This window comes from Phasianus colchicus, chromosome 1, assembly GCF_987193195.1.
Source record: "Phasianus colchicus chromosome 1, bPhaCol1.hap1.1, whole genome shotgun sequence".
Lineage (NCBI taxonomy): Eukaryota > Metazoa > Chordata > Aves > Galliformes > Phasianidae > Phasianus > Phasianus colchicus.
The window spans coordinates 11283946-11296338 of record NC_143436.1 but is presented as its reverse complement, the minus strand read 5'-3'; the positions used below and the strand labels follow the sequence as shown (position 1 = coordinate 11296338).

Below are 12393 nucleotides of genomic sequence, written 5' to 3'. Positions count from 1 at the left end.
ATGATAAATTTTTATTCTGAATATACTGTTTTTGCACAAGAATTAACACAACAGTTCTAGGATTATAAACTTTTTATAACATTATTGTACAAATTTTTACAAAAATTTATTTTTCCAGGCTTGTCAAGTTCCACAAAAGTGTCAAGAGAACACAATAAAAGGGAGAAAGACTTGCTTTGCCTTGTAAGAGCAAGCAAGCCTTTTTTGCAGAAACGCACACTGAGCATTTCAATAAAAATATCCCAGAAAGCATGATCCAGACATTCCATACAACACAAGAAGAGAAGACAGCTTTGTCAGATCACAATCGCATTTTCATGGCATCTGAACAACAGTACTCTTTTAGCCTCAGTGAAATTATTTCTTCAAGATGGTATTTTTCTTTTAAACCATAAACAGTACAGATGCAAGTAGCTAGGAAGAAGGTTATGCTAACTTTTCAAAACTCTTGAATTGTTTTCAGACACTTTGTTTTAATCTTTTTACAGTAGTGTACAATGATTATTAACAATATTAACATTGTGGTATGGAAGAAAAAAAAAAAAATCTGGCCTTTTTTAAAGGCTTAGATGTCTGATGAAGCTAGGGTAAAATTTAACCTAAGGAGTTATTAAGATTTCACCTTCAGTCGACATTCCAAAATCCATCAGAGAGCAGTGCAGTGCCTTGTAGGCATTAATATACCTCTTAATAACCAGTGTGCTAGCGTCTGAATTTTTAGGACCAGTGAGACTGAGGTTATGTTTTGAAATTAAGAGATACTAAACATACTTTCTGAGCTTACATGTTGATGGGAAAAAAAGTTCTTAATGTCTCTTCAGTGATACCAAAAAACTCTCAACCGCAGCAAGTAACACTTGGGTTGCAAAGGTCACTTAAAAGGGATACTGCCTATTTGAACCCAGTAAGGCCAGTTTTTAAGTTAGTAAAAGGAATATTATAGGAAAAATTACAAATGGCAGCAACACTTATTGTTTTTTTTTTTTTTTTTTGTCAAGTCAAGCAGTAAAGCCTCAAGCATTAGAAACATGAAAAATATCATACTAAAGTCTTAATGATACAGGACCTAAAAATCTTGTCAATCAAACCTGCTATGTCATGTTAAAAACCTGATACAAATATGGACCACGGTTAGTGTCTTGGCAGTAATGCTGGTTGTTTAAACAAACAAAAGGGAAAGAAAAGAAGAAACCTTTCATGTTAAGTCTTCAGATCACACTTGTACAGTACCACACTGTGAGAACTTTAATGGTGGTTATTTATCAGACGTACAGTAGGCCACATGACTTCTGTGCAAATGAAAACAGCAGTTTATCTCTGTCCCTTAGTGCTATTTAAAGGATCTGAGCAAATACCAACATAGTTTATTATATGACTTCAAAAAAACTTTTTACAGCATATTATAATTTGAAATTGAAACTTCTGTGCAAATGAAAACAGCAGTTTATCTCTGTCCCTTAGTGCTATTTAAAGGATCTGAACAAATACCAATATAGTTTATTATATGACTTCAAAAAAACTTTTTACAGCATATTATAATTTGAAAATGTTTCAATTTCAAGCCTAGGATCAAGTTTCTTTTCTTACAAAGAGAAGTTGACTACTACACATTATGTGAGAGTAAGGATATTCTTCTGCATAAGAATTAGTTATTCATGGAAGATATTTCTAACAGACTGTTCTTCACACTTTGAGATAGCTAACATTCACACTGCATTTGCTTTGTGGTGTTTTGGTGCTTTGTATTTTATAGATAAGTCACTTCCATATAACCAAAATCCTGAGTTTTCTATCAGACAGGTTTAATGGCTAAAAGGCTAGGTGTATATAAAGAAATGATTCTTCAAGTCCTAGAGAGGGGCACAGGAGAGGAACAAAGAGTATTTCCCTTTCTGGATAGACCAAAAAGGATAATGTATCTGCATTGCATGGACTTCTCCCTCCTTTTTATATGTGAGCTCTCTAGGGGAAGTGGAATGAGATCAAAAATCCCACTTGGTTTCTGTGGCATTATAGTTTGTACTATCTTTCTTCCTTCCTACAGACCCTCATCAAATGTTTATTAACTAACTCAGAATACGAGTCACTCGTATAACCAAATTATTCTAACATCTCAGTAATGTAACATTTCCATGAAGGGTTTCTTTTGGGTAGCTAAGTGGAAAATGTATAGCACTTCTTTTACTGGCAATCATTCAAGAAATTAAAAGGGCAAGATGCAAAGTAATGTGTATTTTAGCTAATCTTAAAGTAAAATCAAACAAGCTTATTACGAATTGGCTTAATCCTACAAACCTTGTTCCTTCATATGATTCCATTTGACCATGTTAAGGAAAAAATGCAGAATAGAGTTTAAGGATTAGAAAGACTCAAACAATTATTATTGGATTTTTTTTTGTTGTTATTTTGTTTTTTAATAAAAAGTGCAGTGATATAACTGGAAGAAGGGTTGCAAGATTACCTTTACTCATAGCTTTAACATTAGCTCACCTTGCTTGAGGAGGACCTGAAGTCATCCGACAGAGTTGACTGTAATTTAGACCCCATGACTGTACAAGAGGTATTTTTTAAAACTAAAATTTATTACTGAACAGAAGGTCAGCTTTTACTGTTTTCACTCATTGTTCTTCCAGAGATGAGAAAATACATTGCTGGAGCCAAGGTTCATGAGGAAAACAACAAACCAGCCGTGGGTACAACTAGAGTAGACATCCGATCTTTTAAGCCATGCCATGGCTTTGAGTAGCTTCTTCATGTTTCATAGGGTATTAATGCATGCCCAATTGTTTCTTTAAGCTTTTGACATGATCAAAGTTATATCAATCAATTGTCAGCAAACACATACCAATGCTTTGAATTTTCTTAATTTTTTACAGAGCTAGTATATTGTGCCATGTTAATATTTGCATATTGCAGTTTTTAGCAGAATTATACAATATCAGCAGAGTTGCACATTCATTGGTTTAGCTGTCTTGCAATACTGTTTAGTTCTGAAAACTAGAAAAAAGCACAAATCATATTTTGCATCAACACTATGATACACTGTAATATTGCAATTTACTGCACCAATCTGTATCACAAATGAGATTGTATAAAAACAACTTCTAAAATTATTATTCACAATCAAGTATCAATGTGCATACATACAGATTCAAGGCTCCCCATTTGTTTAGATTTTTCCCAATCTCAGAAACCAGGTAATTTTGCCGTTAATTTTGTTATTTTCAATAATAAATAGCAACAGTATAATTTTAATAGTCTGGATGAATTTTAAAGCAAACAAAGGGGGAACCTGATATGAACCTTAGTGAACATATACTTTCAAAAATAAATATGCAAAATCTGATTTTTATATACTTAAAATATCTGTACACAGGTTTTAATGTGAGATCACTATTATGTAAAAAAATCCAACTCAACTTTTTTGTTATGATAGCTAAGTTTACCCTATTTTCTCAGCTTTTCATTGCACAGTATATTCAGAGCTCTATTTCATAATATAATTTAATATGATTTGATTGCAACACATTGCAATGTTCAGTTTCTCACATAATAAAAGAACCACTCAGTTACCTTTGCAATGGACTACACTCTACCATCAAAGAAAACTAACTGAAAAACAGTAACGCAGCATCATCATCATGCAAAATACCCTTGGAAACCAACGTTCAAATATCACATATAATTTTTTTTTTTGTTAGTATTCACAAGTCTTTTTTTAAATCTTTGAAGGACTTGACTAGTCTATATGTATATCTGGCATTGTGAAAAGGAGGTGAATTATTATTCTTCTGATAAAAGATGACACCAAGATTAAAAGAATTTTAAATTACACTCTCAAGCATCTTTATATTTTTTAAAAATAGTAGTTTCCTCCTTTCTCCATTCTTTTCTTTAAACTAATAAATTATGAGCCAACCCAAATATTGCCAGCTACCTGTTCTGATTAACTTTGGAAGAATAAACCACTCATACAGCATTTCAATCATGCTGAGCTTCTGATGAAGACTAGCCAACATTTTCATTTTACTCAAACAGTTTGGACGAGCCTGATGTTCAAAGCAGCCATCGTGGTGCTAGCAATGTATACTGGGAGTATACTCTCTTTTTTTTTTCTTTTTTTCTTTCATAAATAAATGTTCATGTAAAAGAATATAAATCTTCAAGAAATCCAAAGCTTAAAATAAATGAAAATCATATACATAAGCTATGGTCAGGGGAGCCCTTTTACATGAAGTCATCAAGATTACAACAACAAATAAATGAAAAAAAATCTTAGATTCCCCAATGAAGCATGTACGGAATTCTGTTCGGGTGGCAGAGATGATGCAGCATTCACATACGTTTAAGGATTGACACTCCAATATGCAGCCACTTTGAGTGCCTTTATGAATCTCACAATGCGTGATAACCAGACATGAGCATTGCTGTTCTGCTTCTGTCTGAATAGCTGACCCTTTTTAAAATGAAATTGAGGCTATCATTTTGGCCGGATCTTGATTAAGTTATGCAGGTTTTGTCTTAGCAAGGTCATAACTGGTAGTGTCTGCTGCCAGATAAGAGCCAAAGCAGGACCAACTGAATTCCTACCATAGACCACAGTGATGGACTCAGACCAGAGGCACCACCACAGTCAGCTGAATCTTCCTGTTGACAAGGAAAAAAATAAATGAATAACATTAATTACATCTAAATTTCCAGAAGAGTAATCTAAACTTTATTCTTCAGCATTCTGAATTATCCTTGAGACATCATTTTTGGTCTTAAGTACATTATTATATCTAAAAATCCCAAACAAATAACAAAATAATTCTAAAATTTTGTCTGATTTTTGATGCAAATAATGACATTACCACATTAACCTTAGACATGGGAAAATTCATCACTTACAAGGCTTACTGTAGTCATTTATGAATTAGATGGGATGCTTACATAAAAAAAAAAAGAAATGCTATGGAATATACCTGGAAGCCCCCAAAATCCGTATCTATATATCCATAAAATTACATCAATTTGGAGAATTGGAGCATCGCTTTACAAAAGATGAGAAAAACCCATAACTATTCAAAATAAGAAAACAAATATCAGACTGGTCACGCCCATTACTTCAACATGATTACATATTAAAAAGAATATGCTCTGCAGGTGAATATATGATCAAAACGAAGGAAAATCCTTTCTTTGTCTGAGTTCTGAAATAAATTTTCTATTGTTTGTTTTGTAACTTCTTTGCAGTCTGTAAACAAGACAGGCTCCAATTTTAGAGCTGGCTCCAAGCTTTACTGCTTTGACATGCATCAGTGGACCTAACTACTCATTATGCCACAGAGCAATCACAGGTCTTCCCTCCTTCTTCTTAACCAGTAACTTCTGTTATTTGGTCTCACCTTGCCTGTCATGCATAGTATCTTTCACATCAAGATTTAATTTGCTAGTCTGGTTGAAATACATTTTATACTTGTTCTGGATTCTGTAACATACAAGAAGGTGTAAACCTTCTCGCTTCTCATAGAAGAAATCTATGTTCAGCTATCTAAAACTGCAGGGAAATATTTCAGCCATTCCTTGCTCTACTTCGTTCACCAAGTTCTGGATGGAGAGGTAGCTTTGGAGGCTGAAAATATTTATTCTTCTACTTGTTTTCATGGCATTCTACGCAAATAGCTTAAAAAGACACTTTCCCTTTATATTCAACTTCACAGTCTTCAAAGACAAGGTAACAGTGTAAGCAGGAAGGGAGATAGTTCCTCTCAGGAACTGGGGAAGCTTCTTCAACAGGAGCAACATGTCCAGGAAGGACAGACTGCACCTTATTTGTAATGCAGTCCAGCTGCTGGCACAAAAATTGAAAAGGTTGCAAGAAGAACATCTTTTAAACAGAAAGATGAGGAAGTCTAATGAGTATGGAACAAGACTGACATGCCTCTGAGACAGATATAACTAATAATTAATATGCCTCAGAAAAGCCAATGGGAAAATAGTCAAAATAAATACAGAAGGCTCATCAAAACGCTTTCTATCTACCAGCACATCCTTGAGCAAAATTTTTAAGTGTTAATACAGCATTGCAAGAAGCATAAAATTAAGGTGGAATCATGAAGAAAAGGTATCGATTAACCACTCCAAGATAATAATAATTAGACATGTGGTGGAAGGAGAATAACCAGTACTAGAGAGCATTACTGGCTACCAACTTGGTCAGAAGAGCAATATGGAACATTCACCATAATGATGTTATGTTAAGGATAATAGAAAGTGTGATGGGGCAAAAATATTAAGGGAAAAGAAGGTGTGATGAAATCTCTGTGGGTACAACTTTTTAGAATCTAATAATAGAAACTTAATACTAGTATTGCATTGCTGACCACCTGATGACTGTAACAAAATCAATCATGGAATAGTGAGAGGCAATACAGAGATTGGATCAATGCACTATCAAGAAAAAAAATCACATTTTTAGATGTGATAAATGATGGCTTCTTGGAAGAGTCTTTGAATCAGTTGTACATGGGACCACTTTCAAATTCTCTGTAGTATGCTGCTCTCTACAACTATAGTATTGGTCTAGTAGCAGTGTAGACCACAACGCAGATGGACTTAGCATTCCTGTGTGAAACATCGGGCCAAACAAATCCAACTCAAAAGATTCAAGGAAGGGAACTCTGTGAAAATTACAAACCACAGTTCAAAAAGTCATAAAAAAAGACAACGAACTCACTTTCAGAAAAGAAAGAGAGAAAGAGAGGAAGAGAGGAAGAGAGGAAGAGAGAGAAGAAAGGAAGGAAGGAAGGAAGGAAGGAAGGAAGGAAGGAAGGAAGGAAGGAAGGAAGGAAGGAAGGAAGGAAGGAAGGAAGGAAGGAAGGAAGGAAGGAAGGAAGGAAGGAAGGAAGGAAGGAAGGAAGGAAGGAGGAGAAAGGAAGGAAGAGGAAGGAAGGAAGGAAGGAAGGAAGGAAGGAAGGAAGGAAGGAAGGAAGGAAGGAAGGAAGGAAGGAAGGAAGGAAGGAAGGAAGGAAGGAAGGAAGGAAGGAAGGAAGGAAGGAAGGAAGGAAGGAAGGAAGGAAGGAAGGAAGAGAAAGGAAGGAAGGAAGGAAGGAAGGAAGGAAGGAAGGAAGGAAGGAAGGAAGGAAGGAAGGAAGGAAGGAAGGAAGGAAGGAAGGAAGGAAGGAAGGAAGGAAGGAAGGAAGGAAGGAAGGAAGGAAGGAAGGAAGAGAAAGGAAGGAAGAGAAAGGAAGGAAGGAAGGAAAGAAGGAAGGAAGGAAGGAAGGAAGGAAGGAAGGAAGGAAGGAAGGAAGGAAGGAAGGAAGGAAGGAAGGAAGGAAGGAAGGAAGGAAGGAAGGAAGGAAGGAAGGAAGGAAGGAAGGAAGGAAGGAAGGAAGGAAGGGAAAGGAAGAGAAAGGAAGAAAGGCAGAAAGAAAGAAAGAAAGAGAAAGAAAGAAAGAAAGAAAGAAAGAAAGAAAGAAAGAAAGAAAGAAAGAAAGAAAGAAAGAAAGAAAGAAAGAAAGAAAGAAAGAAAGAAAGAAAGAAGCAGGAAATAGCATAGAAGCAGCAGCCCAAAAAGCAAGACTTTTAACATGGATACAAAAGGCTATTTAGAAATTTTACAGTGGATATCCAGGTTAAGTGAATGTTACAACTAAAACAAGCAACTAAAACATCAACAAAAGAACAAAAGCAAACAAACCCAAAAATGACAAAAAAAAAAAAGAAACAACAAAAAATCAAAAAAAATCTTGTATAAATCAGTAGGGAGATTGAGCAGGCTGTCATAGGGAAAAGATCAACCTTTAAGGAATGAAATTTACACAAATGGGCAAAAACAAGAAAGTACAAATTAGAACAGGAAATTGGGAGGACTAATAAAGATTTTTTTTTCTGATCTTCCTGCAACATGTGCTAAATACAAAGGTAAAAAGTTTTGGATAAATTAAAAGCACAATGCAAATCTGGGTTAGCGAAACTGCTTGATAACTGAGGTGTAAACAGGAAAGCTGGGGATTATAGGAGATATAACAAAGGATTTTAATGAGTTATTTTGTCAGCTTTTAAGGGTTGAACACTTCCACATGATTCCCACTACACACAATGCATTCTTTAAACAAAAGGCATTAGATGAATTAGATCAGTTTGGAATAAATATACTGGAACTCAGATCAAGTAGGCAAATTAAATTTAGTAAATTGTCAGGAATGATAACATTCACTGACAGAGCTGAAAAAAACTGGGATGTAAAAAAGGAACAAAACAAAAATCAGTATTAGCATTCTTAAGGAAAAAAAAATATAATTATGTAAAGAGCTTACATTATAACAATATTATATTATATCAATAGTAGTAATTTCCAGACCAGTCTCTGCCATTAATTAGCTTTCTAATTTAGCTCTATAATAGTGGCTTAAGTTTTTTTTTCTATTTGAGTGCACTTTACAAGCCCAAAACTCCTAAGCTTTCTGATCAACAAACACGGGAACTCCCTGCAGAAGTTCACCAAGAAGCAGAGAAGGTCAAATAGTAATTTACATAAATTAAAAAAAAAATGGAAATAAATGGAATCCTATCATTAATTTCAACGAGAATACAATTACATTCAGTAAAACCTGCCAAAGTTGAGAAATTATCAATTGCTTAGATATAATATCTAAGCTTTCTTTTAACAGCATCATTTTCACTCCTTATATCTGTCAGTGCAATGAGACATTCAGCTATTTTCTGAGGATTTTCACTAAAATTTTCTGACCCATTACATTTGTCACTATTACGTACGCCTAGGAACCCTAAATAAGCACAAGATCAGAATATTTCTTTCATTGGAAAGAATTCTCTTCACCCAGTTCCTCTTCACCAAAAGTGCATCGGGAATTTCTTGCATTAATAAATCACATGTGAAATTTCCTTCACCTATTCCTCTATGCTTGAGGTGAAGTGTCAAATACAAATGTCATCTCTTTCATGTCATGCCTTACTATCATAACTCCTAAGAGGGTTATTTTACATCACACACCATGAAAATTATTCAGCACATGCAAAATGGAAATGAATGCTTTTATAAAACCTTACATTCATTGTAGAGTATCAAAACCACATATTCATTGCTATATATATCAACATTTTCTGGAAGGCAGTGCCAGTTCAAAATTTTAAATATACACATGGAAAAACATATATATACACACCTTAGACTACGTGCATTCGTGTTAATTCTTTAGAGGTATACAATACACATTTCAAGTACTAAAACTCTGTTTTGAGAAGTTAATCAGAACCCATTACGATATATTGACTATAAATAGGAAAAAACTAAGATATCAGCCAAAGATCTTCTAATATAATCTTTGATACCAAATGATTACTGAATGTTATATCTTTTGTAATCTAACATTTATTATAAGCCCTTCTCTTGCATGGAAAACACCTCAGCTCGTACTCAAGAGTTGTTTCAAGTTTCAGTGGTCTTTCATAAAAGTTGCTACCTTGCTTTGACTGGACTACCACATGATACTGCCCAGTCTATACACCTGCCTATATATAGATCAGGGATACAGCAAATGTCATCAAGACATACACAGTTTTCTGGGGTGCTAATCAGTCTCAACGTGCCCATTGACACCTGGGAGGTAATGGAATTAAGGCATTCTCAGAAGGGCCTAACAATCTCTTTTCTACTACCCTCTTTATTCTAAGGCATTGCAAACAAAACCAGTAAGAGCAAGCTATTCAAGGAATGATAAAGACTATTTTGTTATGCTTTTTTTTTCTTTTTTTCTTTTTTTTTTGGAAAAGAATAAACAAACAAATAAATAAATAAATCGCTGAACCTGATCAGCTATTTTATATGTGCTTACTTCAGTGACTTTAATTAATGCCCTGCAAGAAACTGTTACCTTATTCACAAGATCCTTAAAAACAGAATTGATGAACAAAATTACTTTTATAACTTTCTCCTGAAAGTAATGTATCAGCTAAAATGATGTTTCTTCATGAGTTTCCAACTACAAGTTTTTGGTCTGCCTTTTTGAGCAGAAAGATCAGTACAGGCATAAAGACCTCAGGTCAAGGTGAGCCTCTGTCTAATGTACATTAGACTGTAGCTTTTTAATTAAAATAAGGTTACTTACAGAGCAAATTGCACAAGTAAGAATATGAGATGTTAATCTAGATGTGAATGTGAAATACCACTGCCTTGGGGGAAGGGACTTTACCCTTCCTTACAACCTTCAGCTATCTCTGTGCAAGCTGGCTAGAAATTAGATCGTTTAAATATACAAAATGAAACTTCAAAATTACTCCATTACAGCTGCTAAAGAGAACTTAAAGTTTTTTTCACTGATGTTCAAGTGATATTAACTGAATCTTCCCCCAAGTATAAAAAGAATATACATAATTACAAGAACAATTTTATTTTGTTACAATTTTTTTATATTCTACCACATTAACTCTGAAAACTGACACTAAGATTCCACTTCTACCAGTGGACAGTCAGCTGGCTTTGATACGTATGTTAGTATCTCCCTCTAGTGGTTTTCTGAGTAATATTTTTGATCAGACACCCTGAAAGTGTACAAGTTCAACACTAATCTTATTCTCATCAGAACAGCAGTTCTTTTTGCATACATGTCACCGCGCAGTAGTGGAAATTCTCATGTCATTAAACACAACACAGTCAAAAATTCCAGGACCTTGATTCTGAACTGGAAAGTCTGCACTAGGTCAACATGCAGTATTCGTGTATTTCATTAGAAGAAAAAACATCATTTACATTAATTAGGCAACAAATATGTTTAGGTCACAATAAGTTAAAAATATGAATTTACTGAATCCAGTATCTCATCAAATGAATTCACACTGTTACCTTCTATCATTAACATTTTTGTTAACTTGAATGAGGAGAAAACTTCCATACGCAGAGCACTTGTCTTTGCTATCCTCAAATACAGCTTTATTTTCACAGGTACCATCTCTTCTGATTACCTTGTACCTTTGTTTGCTTCTGTGCAGAAAACTTACTTTTATTTTATTTTAACAGGGACAGGGGAAAAATATTTTGAAGAGAACACAGACTCAGTTGATACATGTGCAGTTTCAAAGAGACAACTGCCTAAGCCCGAAAGGTTTCTGTGTCTTTGTATTTGCTATGGGAGAAGTCTCTGTGTTCCCTAACTCTGATTTATAAGGCTCCAAACAGAGTTTTTTCATATTTAATTTCCCTAAATATTGCAATAGTAATTTGCTCCAGACTGCAGCTTTTGGGACCTGCTTCATTACGTTTTCTTTTGTATGCTTTCTACTAGAAAAAGCCTGCTAATTTTTTTAAGCCAAGAACAAAACAAAAAATTAGAGAAAGTAACTGACCATCCACACCACATGAAAACTTGCAGAAAAATGAAGATAGGAGCAGACGTCATGGCAGAGGCACGACTCGTTGTGCATATAGGCTGATCCTATTAATAACGGGCAAAGTAGCAATAGAGGAAAAGAAAGAAAACACAGAAAAAAAGACATACAAGATGAGATATCATGCAGTTTGCTGGCAGTTAGCAGAGTTAATGTGAAAGCATCCACCCAAGAGCAAGAGATTCACAGCGAATTTTGCAAATGAACTTAACCAAAACAATCCACTGTTACAAAACACATGACTTACACACTGATTAGCACATCAAGCTAGTGAGCAAGAGTTTTACTTTCACACATGATAGTTGGAAGGAAATGGAATATTTACAATGGACAAATATTCTTCTGGGTTTTCAGCTTTATTGGTGTCTAACAAGACTTCTTTATTCAAATTAAATCTTGTTACTAGAAAAATGCATTTAAAGTGTAGAATACTGTCTGGATTTTACTTTTTTTATATACAGACAACTCAACCATTGTGTCTGCTTGGATCATTGGATCAAAACCTGGTACACAGTAGTTATAATCAACTAACTTCATCAGAAGTGTCAAACAATCTTTCCTTTGCAAAAATGAGATGAAGTATTACAAATGCTTTTTAAAATTAATTTTTATATGATGTCAACTATTCTCCTGTTAAGTACTCTTTGTCTTGCAATTTATTCTGAATATTCGGAACTAAATTTGTTCTTTTTCACAAAGCATTTTGAAGGAGAGATTATATTCAAAATAAATAATATATTTGGGACAGTTATCATTTTTTCCTTCGAAACTACAATTACGTATACAGTACAAGGAGAACTAAAGCATCATAGCTTTACTGATTTCAGAAAAGAAATGCAGTTTTGTACTTGTTAAGAATTTGATGTAAGGTCAAAACACTTGCAGAATTTCTAGGAGGAACATCATCCCAAAACAGACGGTTTTCACCATGTAACAACACTTCAAATGATATTTGTAAATATATTATTATAAAAATACTGGTTCATAACAGGAATATCATCTGTG

At 34.3% G+C, this 12393-nt stretch overlaps 1 protein-coding gene across 8 annotated transcripts in view; it reads right to left on the bottom strand.

Moving 5' to 3' along the window:
* The window catches only part of CACNA2D1 (calcium voltage-gated channel auxiliary subunit alpha2delta 1), a 359292-nt gene continuing 346899 nt past the window's right edge, over positions 1-12393 (bottom strand). For 3 of the 8 annotated variants that reach the window (XM_031591457.2, XM_090135242.1, XM_090135262.1), the window contains 2 exons: positions 11347-11435; positions 2-4647 (listed from right to left, as the gene is read on the bottom strand). In XM_031591457.2, the coding sequence (XP_031447317.1) occupies positions 4611-4647; positions 11347-11435 (126 nt within the window). In that variant the 3' untranslated portion in view covers positions 2-4610. Of the gene's footprint in view, positions 4648-11346; positions 11436-12393 lie in introns of all 8 variants that reach the window. The other 5 variants (XM_031591373.2, XM_090135255.1, XM_090135250.1 and 2 more) reach the window with 4 other exon arrangements.